The 19,173-nt window shown below is 54.9% G+C and overlaps 1 protein-coding gene across 2 annotated transcripts; it reads right to left on the bottom strand.

Annotated features, from left to right (window-relative positions):
* Positions 1-3,866: 3,866 nt before the first annotated feature.
* Positions 3,867-18,856, bottom strand: PDCD6 (programmed cell death 6). 2 transcript variants are annotated; one of them, XM_043887908.1, is made up of 6 exons: positions 18,671-18,856; positions 17,747-17,808; positions 12,472-12,516; positions 11,458-11,616; positions 7,109-7,218; positions 3,867-4,437 (listed from the first exon to the last, which is right to left on the bottom strand). In XM_043887908.1, the coding sequence occupies exons 1-6, from the start codon at positions 18,763-18,765 to the stop codon at positions 4,339-4,341; spliced, it is 570 nt and encodes a 189-aa protein (XP_043743843.1). In that variant the 5' UTR covers positions 18,766-18,856; the 3' UTR covers positions 3,867-4,338. The 2 variants fall into 2 exon arrangements, with proteins under 2 accessions (XP_043743843.1, XP_043743844.1); XM_043887909.1 differs by having other exon boundaries at positions 11,464-11,616; positions 18,671-18,848.
* Between the last annotated feature and the right edge of the window lie 317 nt (positions 18,857-19,173).

Here is a 19,173-nt window from a genome sequence, read left to right on the forward strand (position 1 = left end):
GTCCCTCAAAAAATTAAACATAGATCTACTATATAATCCACCACCTAGGGGGATAGAACTGAAATAACTGAAAGCACGGTCTCCAGGAGGAAACTGTCCACCCAGGTTCACAGCAGCATGTTCACGACAGCCAAGAGATGGAAGCAGCTCAAGTGTCTGTCCATCAGCAAATGAGGAATGATCACACTGTGGTCCATTCATACAACAGGTGATCATTCAGCCTTAAAAAGGAAGGAGATTCTAAGACAGGCTCCAGCATGGGTGGGCTTTGAGGACGTGGTGCTCATCGACGTGCAGGAGTCCCAGGAGGACAGACCCTGCAGGACTCGCTCACACAGGGGCCCAGAGGAGTCGGGCTCCTGGGACAGGGAGTGGTGGGCGGGGGTGGGGAGTTGGTGTTCACGGGGACAGCGCCCCGGCTTCACGGGACGGAGAGTCACAGGGAAGGTAGTGTGAGACTGCACAACACTGCGTGCACTTCATACCGGTGAGCTGCGCACTTAAAGCTGGTTAAAATGGTAAACTTTCTGTTATGTATATTTTAACCATCATACAACAGGTAAGAATCTCTGCCTTTACCCATTTTCCCAAGAGGTACGTTCAGACTCACACAGGCTGGCTTCCCGGAGCCTCCAGCCTGGACACCGATGAAATCCTCACGTGCGCCCTGGCAAACTTTCACGTTCACAGTCACCCTCACAATTGCCCGTAAGGGGAGAGCAGCCACATCGCACACTGCTCCTCACATCAGCTCCGCCTGCAGCCCCCGACACCCCACCCTGGGCCCCTGCCTGCTCCCCCTTTGACCAGGCTCACCTGGATTGCGCAGGTGACTCCCCAGCTGGCTGCGGTGACGAGTGGTGACCAGAGTGGTGGCCGGACGATCACCTTCTTCATGGAGAACTGGGCTTGGAAGCTAGGTGAGAACAGCGGCATCTCGGGCACATCCGTCATGTTCCTGGGAGTCAGACACGGAGCTGGGTCATCAGCTCATGACACCCGTGGGGAAGGAGCGCGAGAGAAGGCAGCCAGGGGCGGGGCTGCGTGACCAGGCATGAGGCAGCAGATGGCCTGGCCTCCTGCACGGCCAGTCCCAAGCCTCACCTCCCCTCCCCTCCCCCCAACCCCTCCCCCCCACCCCTCCCCCCTACCGAGGCTGGGCCGGCCTCCCGGCAACCCTTCCTCTGCCCCATCCCCGAACCGACTCTCAGGGGCCCTGGGCCGGCCTGAGCGTGGAGCATCCTGACAAAGAAAAAGCCCCAGAGCTGTTTCCACCCTCACGACCGGTGCCCTGATCCCTCGGGTTTCTCTGTTGCTTCTGGAAATTCCACGCCTGCAGTCAGAGCTCGGGTCTGGGTGAGACCCAGGGTCAGGCGGTCTTCCAGGTGGCACAGCACCGCCCCCGTGTGGCCGACTGGTGCTGAGACCAGTCAGGTGTGGCCCTGGAGGGAAGGGGTCCCCATCTTCCTGCGCGCCTGCCTGGGCGGCCTGGGCGGGGCTTGGGGACCCCCCAGCCCTTAACTCACCTGCCTCTCCCGCGGCAGCAGCGCTCCCAGCCCGCACACCCCCACCTGTACGTGCACTGGTACAAACCCAAGAGTCCACTGAGGGTCCGTGCAGAGTATATACCAGACCACCCACCTGTGTGCCTGAAGTGCCTTTGAGTACCCCTACTACCCGCCTGTGTGTGTCTACCACTGGCTCGTGTACCTGCACCAACTCTGTGTACTGTGCCACCTGAGCACATCTGTATCACATCAGACCTCTTTGCAATTCTGCAACTTCCCTCTCCCTCACTTCCCTGAATCAGGGGACGTCCCCAATCACACGTGCACAGGTCCCTGACTGCGGCCGGCCCACACTGAGAGCAGGCAACTCAATGTCTGCTCTGTCTGGGCACAGGCCCCAGGGATCTCCAGAAATTGAAGGCAGACCATGCACTGGGCAGGTTCCTCAATGAAGCTGGGAATTGCTGTCACCCCAGACCAGCTTCAGCGATCCCGGATACTGGGGTCCAGGGGGAATCCAGGGCCTAAGGTACTGCAGCGGTGGGGGCGGGGGGGTGGGGTGGGGAGGACAGAGAATGGTGAGCGGCCCACATCACAGGGGCCCAAAGTGCAAATGCCGGATGCCTGCCCTCCCTCTAAGCTTGCTATCTGTGCAGGCCAGAGCTCATGGGACAAACAAGCATGGCACCTCCCAGGGGAGAGGGACCATGCTGTCCACACTTCCACCCACTGGGGACCAATTATCCACACCTGGGGAACCGCCAGGGGAAGTGGGCCCCACTGTCTACACCTCTGTCTACTGGGGAACCGCCAGGGAAGGAGGGACCCACTGCCTACACTTCTGTCTACTTGGGAACCTCCAGGGGAGGAGGGACCCACTGTCTACATCTCCGTCTACTGGGGAACCTCCAGGGGAGGAGGGACCCACTGTCTACACCTCCGTCTACTGGGGAACCTCCAGGGGAAGTGGACCCACTGCCTACACCTCCGTCTACTGGGGAACCTCCAGGGGAAGTGGACCCACTGCCTACACTTCTTGTCTATTGGGGAACCTCCAGGGGAGGAGGGACCCACTGTCTACACCTGTCTATTGGGGAACCTCCAGGGGAAGTGGGCTTCACTGTCTATACCTCCATCTGCTGGCGAACCTCCAGGGGAAATAGGCCCACTGTCTACACCTCTGTCTACTGGGGAACCTCCAGGGGAAGTGGGTGCACTGTCTACACTTCCATCTACTGGGGAACTTCCAGGGTAAGTGGGCCAGTGTCTACACGTCCATCTACTGTGGAATCCAGGGGAAGTGGGCCCCACTATCTACACCTCCATCTACTGGGAACCTCCAGGGGAAGTGGGCCCACTGTCTACACCTGCATCTACTGGGGAACCTCTAGGGGAAGTGGGTCCACTGTCGACACCTCTGCTACTGGGGAACCTCCAGAGGGGAAGTGGGTCACATTGTCTATACCTCCATCCAGTGGGAGACAGGGAGATAGACTAGGGGCAGTTTTGGCTGAGGCAGTGGGTACCAGGTACAAGATGAGTCAAGCTGCACACCCGGATGTCCCGGGCCTCAAGAGTCAGGAATTTGGGAACCGACCTCTGGAGTACAACTTGTGAATGTGGGCTGGTGTCCTCAGAAGTGTTTCGAAGTGTAGAGATCCATGAAGGGTAAAGGTCAAGTGTAGAGATCCATGAAGGGTAAAGGCGTGGAATCCTCAGAGAACCCCTTGGACCTCTGACCATGAGCTCACAAGGCCAGTTGGAGCCCCACAGATTCTTTATCTCAATCCCAGGTACTGTGCTCAGTGATGTTCCTTGTAATCAGACACTGCAGATAAAACTCACAGCTCCCCAGGCTCCTATCTGCCACCAGCACAGGTCCCCCAAAATGGACCCCCAGTTTCTGATGCCCCAGATCCATTTATGGGTCACTGACACCCACCCAGAAGCCCAGCCCAAATCTCACAGCCCCAGCCCCAAATCCTGGTTTAGGGAGGCACCTTTAAAGGGCGAGGGCACAGGAGCCTGAAGCGAATCTGCGGGGGCGGGTGCAGGGACCCCGGCCGGCTGGATGCTGAGCACACAGGGCGGGGCCGGCTGCACCCCTGCTCCACATTCACGTGTGAAAAACTCTGATCAAGTCCATCAGAGGGCAGAGGTACATCATTAGTAAGTGAAAGAAAGACCACTCCTTTCCAAATTAAACTTGGATTTGTATTTCCAAAGTTTTACCAAATGTAAACCAACTCCTGTCACAGAGGATGGACAAATCTTGGGACTCCCATGACCAGGGCCAGGGGACACCCCAGGTTGCTGGACCCCTCGGAGCTCCAGGTGAGTGCAGCTGAGACAGACGGGCACAAGGATACGTGTGCTTTATTGCTTACGCTGCACATTCAAGTGAATACAGTAAACCCCCTTTAAAAAGTAAGGCACGTGAGTGGCCTTCTGTGCAAGTTCCATATTATTTAAAGTTCCTAATGGCTAATAAAGTATTTCCACTCTAGAACTAGAGCTATCTAAAAAAGCACATGATAAGTTTTTTGCAAGCAGAATACCTGAAACATTATTATGTTATCTCATGGCACAATTAAACAGCCTCATATCAAATGTCTGTATCTAAGGAAAGATATAACTATTGTTACAAGTGGGAAACGTTAACCAGCTTATCCACATATATACAGTTGGGTCCCCAAACAGTAGTTATACAAAATTTAAAGAAAGAACAGTATCTAACTGCATTGATGTCTGTTTCATTAAAGGTAAGAGATTTGGCATTTTCAGTCTTTTTTTTTCCATAAGTCATGCTGGTATTTGCAGAAAGGCAGGGTCATACGATGCTGAAGACCATGGACAGATACTGTTCATATGACACTTGGATCCAGCCGTCCTGGTCTGTATCGTAGCGTCTGAATATATCTGTCAACCTCTGAGGAAAAACAGAATGTATTTAGACCTGACACTTACCAAACAGAAGGAACACAGTGTATTGGTAAACAGACATTCAGGAACCCAATTTCAGAAGAGTTCCTGTCTCCACATCCCACACCCCCAGCACAGGGAGGCAAGGCAGGTGTCCCTGACAACCCCCAGGGCAGGCCGGTCCGCCCAGGAGATGGGGGTCGGGCAGGACAGCGGGCGATGGGGGGAGCCCAGTGTGTAGGCCACAGCCCCGGGTCCCGGTAGGGCCTCTGGCCCCAGAAAAAGGTTTCCCCACAGTGGGTGATGTGCCTGGGTCCTCCTTTCCCACCCTAAGACCGTTCTCCCAGGACCCTCCCTGAAGGCTCCCCTCTGTTCTGGCGACAGGCTTCTCAGGACGAAAGGAAACCAGCCCCCACTGGGCCCCAAGAACCTGCCCCCCCGGGGGGGAGCCTGGCCGCAGAACCAGAGGGTGGGGTCTTCTGTGCCAGCCCAGTCCCTTGTCCCGATGCCCACCCTCCCCATCCCCTCCTGGCTGACCAGCCCCCAGGGCTCCCCCTCAGTCAGCTCACAAGTCCAGCAACCAGACCACAGGGACTGGGGCGGCCAGGTCAGCGCCGCCTGAGTGACAGAAGCTGGAAACCACCACAGGTTCAGAAGAACCCAGACAGGAGAAGACAGAGCCCAGTCTCATTGAGACCTTGGCAGCTGCCTGTCCACCTGCCCCAGGACCGAGCAAGGCTGCAGCCTGGCCTGTGAGCTGAGCCTCCCGCACCCATCTCCAGTTCCGGCCCTCTCTGTCCCAAGCTGGGCAATCGATGGCCAACAATCAACAGGCTGACCCAGGTGACGGTCCACGTGGGGGTGAGCTGGAGCTTCCTGTGTGGCCAGCGCTGGTGTGATACAGACCACAGAAACTACAGCAGCAGTCCCCTCTGCTGGGAGACACGCGTGGTTTCCCTTTCTTTACACGTGAAGATTTCTACCACTTTTCACATTGTTTCATAAAAACAACTTTCAAAAAGGCTTTTTCTTTCTCAAAAGAGGCAGATGAAAGAAAACACCTCTGAGGGCTTCTGAGGACTTTCTGCAGGTGGCCTGCAGCTGAGCCTTTCCTTTCTGACCCCCATCTCTGTGCAGAGTTTGGGCTCCTTCTCTAAGGGGCGGGGGCAGGGACACCAGGCCTGGACAGCGGGCAGCCCACAGTCTGTGCTCAGTCTACAGGCAGAGAGGACTCAGACCCTGTTATTCCAGGGGCTGAAAGCGACATAAGATGACCTCTGCTTATGCAGATATAAGGATCAGCTGGTTACTTAGGGGACATAACCTCAAATGAAAATCCCAACCCACAGATCCTGGTGAAATTTCTATATCACACCTATTCCTAACACATTCTGACAGCACAGAAGCGAAAGCGTTGGCCGCTTGGTCGTATCCGACTCCTTGCGACCCCAGGACTGCCACCCGCCAGGCTCCTCTGGCCACAGGATTCTCTAGACAAGAAAACTGGCGTGGGTTGCCATGCCCTCCTCCAGGGGATCTTCCCAACACAGGGATCGAACCTAGGTCTCCAGCATTGCAGGCAGATTCTTTACTGTCTGAGCCACCAGAGAAGCCCTGTAATCTCACCTCACCAGACCCTGAGAGGGAGACACCTGGCATTCCAATGAGCCACCGAAGCACAGGGCCTGGCCGGGCCCAGATTCCCCAGGAAAGAAATCAGGACAGCAGGTCAGGGAGAGAAACCTCAGTCATTCAACTATCGCTGTGAAAAGGAGAGCCCTGAGAATGTCCCCCAGGTTACCAGTCACACTGATAACCTCATGCCCTGCACACCTCTCTGCAGATTCTAAAGACAACAAAATGGTTTGGATGTAAACAGCAAGGGTGTCTTTCAGGGCCGGGTTCTACTGAAATACTTCTGGAAAACACATTTGCTTCCCATAAATGGAACTGTGTCAGAATTATGAGCTAATGGAGTATTATATGGACTTGGCTATGAGGTGGTAACTGCTGACTCTAAATAATGGGCACATGGGTTGTCTTCGCTATTATTATTATTGAGACTTCTCACAATAAAGACTCTGAGAGACATAAGGGTTTACACCAATTCACTGCGTTTTCTAAAGCTGAAATCTAAGGAACTTGGCCCCCCACCTGGAGACAGGAGCAGGGCCTGTGTGGGAACAGCCAGGCGGGTCAGGTGCTGCTGCCTCCACCCTCAGAGGGCGTGCCCGCCCTTGGTTCCTCCTGGGTGAGCCAAGGGACCGCAGGAGGAGCCAGCTCGGAGAGGCCTGCGAGGCGGCGGGCACTGCAATCATCAGCCCACCAGGCACTGCTCCCGACTCCTGCTGCGGCGCGAGCCTCACGTGAGGGCGCAGAGCAAGCCTCACGATAAAACCTTCTCCAATACTCAGGAAGAAACACAACACAACACAACACCAGGTATTCATGTAAACCGCTCGCTGGATCCCTTCCAAATGCACGGCTCTCAGGGTTTCCAGGGGAGGAGGGACACGCTGTCTACACCTCCATTTAACAGAACTAGTTACTTCTCCAAAAAGCACACTCACTTCTGTAGGTTCTAGAGGCAGTCTTATGCGTCTGACTCGCTTCAACTGCCGAAGCACGGGGCTTCAGGTGCCCACTGCCCACCACCCCGGGCCTTCTGGTGGTGGTACCTGCAGCACGATGCAGCCCTGGATGAAGTCGTCGAAGGCGATCTGCCCCCGGCCTTGTCGGTCGAACTTCCGAATGAGGATGTCGTGAAACTGGTCAGAGAGCCGGTACCCTGCAGGGGGGAGGGCAGAGTCAGCCCCATGCCCGCCCCGGAACCCAGTCTCCCCCCACCCCCAAGAACACAACGGGGGCCCCCCAGTCAGGCCCGGGGGCAAGCACATGGCAAAGCGCCGAGAGCTCCACAGAGTCTCTGCACTGTGCCCTCAGCCCCACGGAGGCGCCCTCCTGGAGGGACCACGGAATCACTCGTTCACACCAACTCCAGCGCTACAGTCGCCCTGCAGGGGCTTCTGAAATATCAACCTTCTTAAAAGCCCCTACTGGTAAACTTTACTTCATTCTTAACCTAGTGGTGAAGTTGTCAATAACTCAGCTGTCCTGGATTATTCGCTGCTAGAGAATGCTTTGCAAAATAAAACCTCACTAAGGCTCCCAAGGAGACAAAGTGTAAACTTAAGGACAGGAAGTTAACTGATGGCCCCTCCGCCGCATCAGCCTTTCCCTGACATCAGGACGTCAAGGCTGCGAGGATGCGGCAGCTGCACTCAGACGGAGCTCCGGAGGGCCATCCCGGTGACTCGACTCCCCCTCCAGTGCCTGAGCGGCCTGGCCTCCAGCAGGGATACCCTGGCTCTCTCAGCCCTTCCCTCCCCACCCCCCAGTCTCACCACCTGTGTGACCGTGGCTTCCTTACTTATTCAGGAGACAACATCCAGGTGCAAAATATTTTTACCACTTTTCAGTCTCGCTGGAATCTTTGCAAGGATAGGTACACCTATTATCTGAGTGAATGTCACAGTTAATTACCTGTATAAGCACTTCATCACTTTACTGAAAAAGTCAAATGTGCACACACGTGACAGTACCTTCCAGAGTGGTCAGCGAGCTCCTCACATCCCGTGAACTAATCCAGGCCCCCGGCCCTGCAGCTGAGCAGCAGACAGGACCCTCCTACACCTGGCACAGCCTGTGGCCAGACAGAGGCCAGGCTGGAGCGTGCGCTTGGGACTTGGCACAGGGCAGCGCTTGTCCAGCCCTCGCTGTCCCACGGGCTCCCACCCAGGCTGGGGAAGGACGGCGAGACGGTGACAGGGACACAGCATTACGGAGACCGGGGCTCGTGGAACCAGACAGGTGCCACTGGGTCCACTGACCCGCTGGGCCCACTCCACCCTCCAAATCCCAGATGTGGGCCCACCTCAGCAGCCTGTTCTAGGCCGGTGAGGCAGGCGGAAACCCTGCCGGCCACCTCACTGCGTGTCATGCACGTCCTCCTAGAATGCCCCCTACCCTAGGGCTGCACTTCCAGTGGAGGGAACAATCCCTTCTTCCCTAAGAGCTAGCGAGGTGGCCTGGTGCCTCCACTGACCACCCAGCGCCCACTTGCAGCACCAGGAAGAAAAGCGGATGCCAGTCAGAAACTATGGCAGTGGACAGACGCAGCCAATGGCACAGACAGGGGTGGGGGCTGCCATGGCCCTGTTAGGGCCGTAACTTGGTCAACCCGACCGTAAAGACGCCGTTGACCTGGTCAGGGCAGCTGATGGCCCGGGCTCTGGGATGCAGAGTGGGCGCGTGTGTGGCAGGGCTTGGACTCCGCTGCATTAAAAGGGGCAGAGCAGGTGCAGCACAAGATGGAAAGCAGCCAACGAGGGTGACGAGTAATTGGAGGCTCACTGCCCCCGCATGATGTCCCCACAAACCATGCTGGATTCAGGCTGCCAGGGGCTGGGTGCAGGGCTGGGGCGGGAGTGCTGGAGGGGCGCTTGTGGTGGGGAGCCTGCCTTTGTCAGGGACAGCAGGACTGTTTGTCCCCCCCGAGTGGAGTGTGTGGCCTTGCCTTACATACATCTTACTTTCCAGTCTCTGCACCTGGCATGCAAAACATGCTGTTTAGTCACTTAGTCGTGTCTGACTTTTTGCAACCCCATGGACTGCAGCACACCAGGCCTCCCTGTCCATCACCAACTCCAGGAGTTTGCTCAAACCCACGTCCATCGAGTCGGTGATGCCATCCAGCCATCTCATCCTCTGTCGTCCTCTTCTCCTCCTGCCCTCAATCTTTCCCAGTATCAGGGTCTTTTCAAATGAGTCAGCTCTTTGCATCAGGTGGCCAAAGTATTGGAGTTTCAGTTTCAACATCAGTCCTTTCAATGAAGACTCAGGACTGATTTCCTTTAGGATGACTGGTTGGATCTCCCTGCAGTCCAACGGACTCTCAAACGCCTTCTCCAACACCACAGTTCAAAAGCACCAATTCTTGGGAACTTAGCTTTCTTTATGGTCCAACTCTCACATCCATGCGTGACTACGGGAAAAACCAGAGCTTTAACCAGACGGACCTTTGTTGGTAAAGTGCTGTCTCTGCTTTTTAATACACTGTCTAGGTTGCTCATTGCTTTTCTTCCAAAGAGCAAGTGGCTTTTAATTTCATGGCTGCAGTCACCATCTAGAGTGATTTTGGAGCCCAAGAAAATAAAGTCTGCCACTGTTTCCATAGTTTCCCCATCTACTTGCCATGAAGTGATGGGACCAGATGCCATGATCTTAGGTTTTTGAATGTTGAGTTTTAAGTTGGGTTTTTCACTCTCCTCTTTCACCGTTATCAAGAGGCTCTTTTATTCCTATTATGGAGCACCTAATAGGAATAAAAGCCTAAAAGATGAACAGATGGACCATCAAATCCAGCAGGTGGACCATTCAGGGTCACATAGCCCTGCCAGGGTTGGCCTGAGACCCCATGTAGGGGGGTGAGAGGTCAGAGGGCACCTTAGGGTTTCAGCCGCCCTGACTCCCTCACGCGTCTGCTGAGCAGCTCCAGCTTGACTGACAGACACTTGGTCTTAAAAACAAAAAGAGGAAATTTCACTACCAGGGCAAAGCTTCTAATAGTTACTAACAAGTAACCGGCAAAAGGCTGACAAGTCACCTTGGGTGGGAGATGAGGAGCCAGAGGAGTCCTGAGAAATGGAGGACCAAGGGCAGGAAGGAAACCTGCGGAATAACTGAAGAAATGCTGCAGCAGAGTATGTCCTTCCTCTAGGAAAAGCTGAAAGTCAGGAAGGCTCTTGGCTCTGCCTCACACTGTGGAGCCTATCAGCATCTGACCTCCTGGGTCTGACCAGGACTCGCAGGCCAGAGAGCCAGAGACCGGCTGGCCAACCTCGGTTTCCAACCCGAGTCCAGGACATGACGGGTGCTGGCACTAAGAAAAAGTGGGTTCCAGGCCTGACAAGGTTAGAAACAGTGTGGTCGGTGCTGAGAGCACCAGCCTGGAAATTAATTCAGAGGGTCCAGGTTCCAGTCGGCCAGGCCTCCAGCTCCCTCCTGCCCAGGACTGCTCTGTGGGGGACACCCCTAACGCTCAGCCCCCCACCTACGGGCACAGCAAGGTCAGCTGCATTCCAAGTTCTAATCCAGAGAACCCGGGGCCAATGTCCTGCCCAAATCCTGACCTGCTCCTGGTGGGCTCATGAAACAAACTCCTGTGGGGTCCCACAGTCTCTAAAGCAAGACAGAGACAAAGAGGAGAAGACAGCCGCAAAGGACAAACACAGAGCAAGAGGGGTGGGGGAGAAGCACAGTGATAACCACAAGGATCAAACTGTACTTTGTCACTGAAACCAGAAACAGCCAGAATGAAGTACACTGGACTCTTAACAGGAGGGCCCAGCGAACACAGGGCCGGGGGATTCACGCCCGTCAAACCAGAATTCTGGTGCAATGACTGCGTCCCTCCTCATGAACCCCAAGCTCCCCGCAGGCCCAGATGAGCCCCGGGACCAGGCCTGCTGACCGCTCTGGAAGGCACCATGGGAGCACCGCTCACAGCACAGCAAGCACGCAGGCTGTACACACTTGAGAATGAGGGCTTCCGTGCTCACGCTTGTGCTCCATGCAACCCACGGACTCGTCTTTTGTGGGCATTTTATCATCGGTCCGTGTATTCTCATGTCAGGGAACAGAAGCTGCTTTATATATGTAAGCTGTTTTATCTTGACTCATTCACTTTAAACTTTTTGAAAGCCACATTCTCAGCGTGACTGCGACACCACTTCACAAAAGAAAACTGCATAGCCCTTATCTCATTTTGGATGGAAAACCGCATAAAAGCCCCCAAGTCAAATATAAGCCTGCATAATAAAGAAACATCAAAAATGTAAAACTGCGATGTAAACAAAATTTCACATAGGCTACTTTCAAATCATTAAGCTGAACAAAGCAACAAGATACACGTTATGGCCCTTGGCTCCAAAATGAAATAGCTATGCAGTCAAGACAAGTGTTTTACCGAAACCTGAGAGGGCTTGCTTGAGCTCGTTCTTGTCGATCATGCCCGAGTTGTCCCTGTCGTACGTGCGGAAGACGTTCTGCCAGTCCGTGATGTACTTCCAGACACCAGTGAACTCACTGAAGTTCACGCCGGCCTTGTTCTCTCTGTCAAACATGGCTGAAGCGAAAGGGCACGGCTCAGCAGGAACCAGGGCAGAGGGGCACCCACAGCTCTGCAGGCTGGGCTCCCCCAGGACCAGCCCAGAACTCGGCCAGCAGGTCCCCAGGGGCTGTGGTGACACCAGCCCTACAGCAGCCAGGCGGGCGTGAGGCGGCTGTGAAGAGGGATGTGCAAACCGAACACCCTGGTAGATCCACAGTAAGAATGATTTACACAGAGGGATGTTCCTCAGAAGCTGGGCATGCCCGCTCTTGGGAAGGAACCAGGGTGCAGAAGGGTCAAGGAGCCCACCCCAACCCTCTAGGCTCAGGTCTGGTTCCTGGAGCTGCCCATCCATCCCCCAGAGGATTCGCGTACCCAAGGGGGAGCTCCTTAGAGGGCTCGGTCAGGGAGGCCCGTTCCAATGAGAAAAAGACTACCGGCTTTTGGGTTCTTCTTTTTTTTTAAGCAAGATCCACCTTTCATTTTTAAAAAATCAACCTCATTTCAGGTCCAAATAAGAACTTGTAACTACATTTACATATAACTGCATGCAAAATGGACAGACAGGCATGTATGAAATCTCAGTCTGAGACACTGGTAACAAAACGTAGTGCGCCATCTGCCTCTTCAGGAAACTGAACTGCTCCTGGGGTGCACAGAAGTCACTCCAGCGGAGTGACTCATCACGTGAGAACTCAGCTGCTTCCTCCAGTCACAGCTGCGCAACCCAGGGGGAACGGAAGCATGTGCGGGAATGAGGGCGGGGCACACAGCGGACGCTGAGTGAAGGCTCAGGGATGGTGGGGCAGGCGAGACACCCGGAAGACAATCAGCCAGGAGCACAGGCCCGACGGGGTTGCCCATACTTACATATGATCGATCTGACAGTCACTGGATTAAACGGAGTCCAGGTGCCTGAAACAAACAGCAGGAATTAAGACAGAGCAGAATCTCTGAATCCCGTTTGTAACCCCAAAAGCCAGAGAAAGTAAGTAGCTTTCAACATCAAGACCTGAGAGCCACAAGACCTCAGTGGGGAGGCTGCCCCCAGACGACGGGTCCTGTCTACGCTGCCCAAGAGTCACTCCGGTCCAGCCACACGTTCACAGCTGCTCATGAAGACCTGCACCCGGCAGCTCGCCCCTCCTCACTTTATAACTAGAAACGGCTATTTTACCACTCACTGAACTTCCTAGACCCACAGCACCAGGTGAGCTGAGAAGAGGGTGCTCAGCCCTGCTAGGAGTGTCACAACTGCACTTCAGAAAACCCCACCCCCAGGGGCACCACCGCTCCAGGACCAGCGTTGCCCATGCGCCCACAGCGGCTGCACACACGGTGAGTGAACCTGCCCAAGAGCTCTGGAAACTGCAGCGTGAAGACAGGCTTACGAGCTCCTCCTAAAGCAACAGGCTGGGCAACACACTGTCTTCTCTGAAACTGTGAACAGAATGCATCATTCCATGATCAATTTCAGAACAGTAATGGGATCTTACCAAACATCTGTTATGAAGGGAACTGTTCACTCTGACAGATTTAGTAATTTAGAACCCTTCATAAGCTGTGATGATGGAATGTTCACCAGGTACCTGGAGCCCGAGGGACCAAATGCAGCTGCTGGACTCTTCCTGCCTCCCACAGCCTCCCTCTGATGCTGGCTGTGCCCACACCAGGAGTCCACAGGGACCGCCCGCCGGGGGCCCGTGCGCGGCCGCAGCATTCCGCAGACTCTGGAAGAGGAGGCTGCGCCCACTGCTCATCCCGATTGTGAGGAGGGCGTCCTGGTCACATCGGCAAATGAATTTTAAACAGAAGTGACTAGAGTAAAACAGTTAAATGATGCTGCAAACACAGGCACTTTGCAAGATAAAGGCCAGGCCCCTGTGGAGGCACATGTGGGTGGATTGGAGCTCCAGCTGACAGAGCTGGAGGATGGGAAACTGGGGACAGTAGAGGCCACCCTGGGCTGAGCCGGGCACGGAGACAGGAGACCCGCAGGCTGGCCAGCTCAGGAGGCAGAGGCAGGTTCCTGGTCCTTTAACTGGCCCTTCCTGCCACCCAAACCGGGCCGACTCGCCACAGAAACCAAGGGGTCACAACAACATCCAACAGTGAACAGACTCTCTGTTGCGTGCCGGGTCCTGTGGCCTCAGACTAAACATCAAAGCTTGACAGCCCCTCGTGACGCTGCACTTAATGCTTCAGTAATGCTAGATATCAAATACACCAGAGGGTCAGCCTGAAAACCTATAACCTCCTGTAAGAAAATGCACTGCGACGCGGAGAAGCAGACCTAACAGCCTGCTGGGTGCCCAGGACACACTGGGCAGGAAGAGTCCCTTCGGTGCCAGTGACCCTCACGCAGCTTTCAGGGCCAACCCCAATTTCAAACATTCCCACCCGCTTTCCTCGGTAACCAACGCGTCTAGGAATGTCACAGCCAAGCCTGCAAAAGATTTCCTGTCAGACTTCTACTTAGAAATATATGGTCTCTGTTCCTATAAGTCTTGCCTCAGTCTCATCCGAAAGAACCAAAGAAAACAGAAACACACACAGTATTTCCATGTACACTGAGGACACATAACTCTTTTCACCCATAATTCGAACACGAAAGGGCCACAGCTCCATGGCGGTGGGTGAGGGGCAGGGGGGGGTCACACCAGAAGCTCAAGATGTTTTCCTGCAACCCTCAGGAATACAGATGATTTTAACAAATTTATATCGGACTCTTTCTCAAAGGAGAAAAATGCCACTCTGCTCTGTGATAATATATTCTTCTTGCTCTCCAGAGTTTTCTTTCTAGAAATTGCATCCTGTTAGCACAGACGTGGATTTCAGTGAGAGGTTAGTGGGTGGAGTCGTCATGGCATCCAGCAGCAACACTGAATCAGCAGACGATCTGGACCTTTCACAGCACCACCGGCCGTCCCCTTCCACTTCACTGCAGCAGAGCCGGCCGCTCAGCCCTTCTGGGGGAAGCAGGAGCCACGCAGGCAGGCTGGGCGCACCCTGCAGGCTCACGTGGACTCTGCCAGGACCCTGGTGCTTCTTCAGGGTCAGAAATTCCATATCCCACCAGTCACCTTCACCTACAGCCTCAAAGAGGCACTACTGCTGGGTCTCTAGGAGAGCTGAAGTCCATTTTTATAAAAAACACCTCAAAAAGAATGTATTATATGACCTATTATTTAAAGTCCAACTAGGGATTCCCAGGTGGCTCATTGTAAGGAATCCACCTGCCAGTGCAGAAGACACAGGTTCGATCCCCCACCCAGGAAGATCCCTCGAGGCACGGAGCAACTAAGCGCGCGCTCCACGGCTACGCGCGCCAGAGCCAGTGCTCCTGACAGGAGGCGCCGCAGTGAGCAGCTCGGGCTCCGTAACTAGAGCGACCCCGCTCACTGCAACCACGAAGAATCCTCTGCAGCAACGGAGACCCAGCACAGCCATAAATAAATAAAGTCCAGTCTGAAAAATGCTTTCTCAAAGTATACCAATGTTATGTTACTGCAAACCTACAGAAGTACAAAAAAAGGGGCTTAAGCAAATTTAATTTCCAATAATTCGAAGTAACAATGTGGAAGTAAAAATTTTTTTAAAAAGTACCTAACTGAAGATAGTTTGTGACATGTTATTTTAGATGGCAAGACAGTCCTGCGTCTCTTCGCACCTCTTAACCACACCTCCCTGACAGCAGCTGTGGGAAAGCTCCCCCAGCAAAGAAGACATAAGGACTCAGTGTGCCGGGCCCACCAGGACTTCCTCAGGGCAGTTTCAGCTGATTCCAGCAGTGCCTCAGAGGCGCAGAGCTAACAGAAGAGGGAAGCCATGCTCTTTCGTGCTTTCAGCTTTTCCACCAGTAATAAACTAATTTCCTGAAATAATATTCTAGTCCTAATAGGAAAACAGACTTTCCAGGTGGCATTAATGGTAAAGAACCTGCCTGTCAATGCAAGAGACCTAAGAGACGCAGGTTCAATTCCTAGGTTGGGAAGATCCCCTGGAGAAGGAAATGGCAACCCTCTCCAGTATTCTTGCCTGGAGAATCCCATGGACGGAGGAGCCTGGCAGGCTGCAGTCCATGGGGTCACAAAGAGTCGGACCCAACTGAAGCAACTTAGCAATATGAAAACAGAGGTCCATTCCGGGGAGAAAACTGAAAGTCAAAATAACTCCAATCTTAACAACTCTGGGAATTCGAGGAGCAGGAAGAGAACTGACTCAGTGTCCATCCTCAGTGACTGAGGCTGGGAAACATGATACAACTGAAAACTAGAGACCAGCTTGAACTTCCTCCAGGACGCTGAGGCCCAGTAGCCAGAGACAGCTGCAGATACAACTCCAGGAGAAGGAGAGGAGGAAACAGGCAGCACCCAAGGAAAGGGAGGGGCCGTGGGTGCAGAGACAGGAGCGCCCAGACCAGGAGGAATGGCGGGCATCCTGGAAGGAGGAGCAGAGCCCGCTCGGTCGGAGTGAGAGCCACAGCGGGCCTGTGCCTTCAGGGGGCCAACAGGAGGAGGCAGGTGGGATGGCGCCAGGTGTGGGGGGAGCGCCTAGCTATGTGGGCACACATCCTGATTCCAGTGTGCGACCTACCTCTACTCTGGGGCTGAGAAAGGATGAGTGATCAGTACCCATTCATAACCAGACTTCCTGCAGAAAAAGCCTAATAGAATTTACAAAGATATTCACAGCACAGCAAAAACAAAGCAAACTCTCGTTATGCAGGATGGGAGGACAAAAGCCTAAGAAAGTAAGGGGTCCCTGACTATCAGTAAAATTTACCTCTTAAAATTCTCAGCTTGCGGCACTGGTGAGCTAGAAATTCAAAAATTTTAGCAGCTAATTTGAAGAGGAAAATGTGATTGGTTAAAAAAATCACAGTTTATAAGATACACACAAAACAGGTAGAACAGCCGTCACAAGTTGCTCCACACAAAACCCAGCACACCCCCAGGGAGGAGAGAAGGAGCCACGGCAGGTGGGGGGAGGGAGTCCCTACCTCCCTCTGGGCTAAGTGACTACCAGTAAGTTCTTACCCAGCCCCAACAGAAGCTGAGGAATCCCTCAGGGCAAATCAAGAAAAGTGACTCCACAGGGTCACCTTGAGATGGTCCTGATACACACTTAGTGGTTGGGTTAAAACACGTTCCCTCTCCAGCAGGCTCCTGGTTCAAGGCTGTGTTCTGACAGAGCCATTTGCTTTAACAACCAGCTGAACTGGAGGCAGTACTGACATCCTCAAGAGACAGTATTACCTGTATGATCCTGTAAATACCAACCGTTCACCAACAGCAACAGAGGAGTACCCACAGTGGGGGCACACCTCCCTTCCAGTCCAAGTGCAGGCCTGGGAGGCACCGTCCACCTCCCACAACACCAGCCTGCTCTCGTTGGTAAGGGTGAGCCTTTCAGCATCGTCATTACCTCTTAAAATCAATCCCTCTTCGAGTTTAAATGGCACCCCTCTGGAAGACACCACAAACTAAGGACCAGAAAAAGACAGTGGTATCTGATGGATCAAAAGAAGGGAAACACAGTCAGGTATTTACTGAAATAAGGTCTCTACTTCAAGTCAGGTAATTACTGAAGTAAGGTCTCCACGTCAATGGATTAATCACGCTGAGACCAGCAAAAAGGTGACTCTAAGGTGTGCCCCCAGAACCGGCACAAAGAGCTGGGATCTTCTCGCCCCCGTCTGGATGACTAGCATTCACTGACTGAAAAGCCTGAGCCCCGAGATCCGGCTGCAGGGCCACCAGCATCCCCAGTTGCTTCCCCGTCAGTGGGACCTTGGTGCCCCTCCCCGGAAGTCACAAGATGCAGTTACCAGAGAAATTCAACAGCCTTCAATAAACGGGAGGACCATCGGCTGTACAAAGCCAGGTTCCTGAAGCCCACACCCCAGCCTCCAACTCTCAGGCTTTTCCTGTGACCTCCATGCAGCTGCCCCCCAGCTCAGCAAGGACTCGGAGAAGCACTGACAGGACACCCAAGAAAGCATTCGACAAAACAAACCTGGAAGCCCTCCACCACAAGCCAGGGATTAAGTCTTAATGATACGGAAAATAAATCCAGGAAAGAATTTATTTACTATGGGTGGTCAGGCCTGCAGTTCACAAGTCCAGATGGCCGGTGCACTCACCATTGGACAGTGCTTGCTGAAGCTCGTTGTCGGATATCACACCGCTCCTGTCCTTATCAACCCTACAAAATTAAGATTAGTTAAACTGGCGATTCAAAGTGCAGGAAAAGCAATACAGGGCCAGAACCAAGGTTTACCTCTCCTGTCGATCCTAAATTAATTTCCCTGCTTCTTTCCCTTTGGCTGCTAGACTATCGCACTCCCACAGTCCCCTGGGGAATAAGTAAGCCTGTCTCCTTCACTGTCTGAGGAACTCCCCTGCCGAAGGCCAAGCTGCTTCTCCGTTTCTCTCAAGCCTTTCTCCCACAGCCTGTCTGAATTCCACCCAGATCTTGTCCTTTTCACAAACAGGAAAAGGTTCTCTTAGACACCTAAGTCACTCCCTGACCTTGAATCACTCTAGCATGGGGCGCCGATTCGCTGGAAGGACGACCGGGTACCGAAGACTGCGGTGACGGTCCCCTGCGCACAGCCAGGGCCTGGCTCCCCGCCTGGTGTCAGGCAGCCTCGGCGAGCCCGCGTTTCTGCTCCCCTAACTGAACAAGCGTCCCCGGGAGACCCTCGTCCCAGAGCAAAGGCCCCGCTCTCGGGGGAAGAGGACGGAGGCCGAGCCTCCGGACGGCCGCTCTGCGCTCCGGGAAGTGCCCGGGGGCGGAGAGGAGGTCAAAGCTGGGGGGACGGAGCAGGCCGGGGGACCAGGGCGCCAGGAGGGAGGCCGGACTGCGGGCCGAGGGGGTCAGGGCGCCAGGAGGGAGGCCGGACTGCAGGCCGAGGGCGCCAGGAGGGAGGCTGGACTGCAGGCCACGCGGCCAGGGCGCCAGGAGGAGGCCGGACTGCGGGCCGAGGGGCAGGACGGGGAAGGCCCGGGGCTGACACCGAGGGAAGGGGAGGCCTGCCCGCGCCCGCCCGCCCGGTCGGCCGCACCTCTGGAAGACGTTCCACAGGAAGCTCTGGTCCGGCAGCGCGGCGCCCGCGGCAGGGCCGGCGCCGGGGCCCGGGCGGTACGGGTAGGCGGCCATGGGCCGAGGAGCGGCGGGGCTGAGGTACTGCTAAGGCGCGGCTGGGAAGCGGGCGGTGGCAGGTGGCTCCACTTCCGCCTCGGCGGGGGCGGGGCCGAGCGCGCCACTTCCAGGGGCGAGGTCACGGGAGCGAGCGCGACCAATCCCGTCGCTGCCCGGTTGCCAGGCAACGCCCCCGCGTCCGGCCAGCGTGTCAGGGTCCAGCGTGCAGCTCGGAGCTGGTGGCCGAGGCCACGCGGCCTCCAGGGTCACGGACGCGCGTGGGAGCTGCTTCTCCCGCGGCACAGAGTGAACGTGAAGGGCGGGGGCAGTTCCTTCGAGCATGGACCGTCCTTGCACCAAATGAAGGGCATGGAAGGACGGTGATGGAGCGGAAGAACGCGCCAGAGATTCCTGTGCTTTCCTGGA

The sequence above is a fragment of the Cervus elaphus genome, chromosome 25 (assembly GCF_910594005.1).
Source record: "Cervus elaphus chromosome 25, mCerEla1.1, whole genome shotgun sequence".
Classification (NCBI taxonomy): domain Eukaryota; kingdom Metazoa; phylum Chordata; class Mammalia; order Artiodactyla; family Cervidae; genus Cervus; species Cervus elaphus.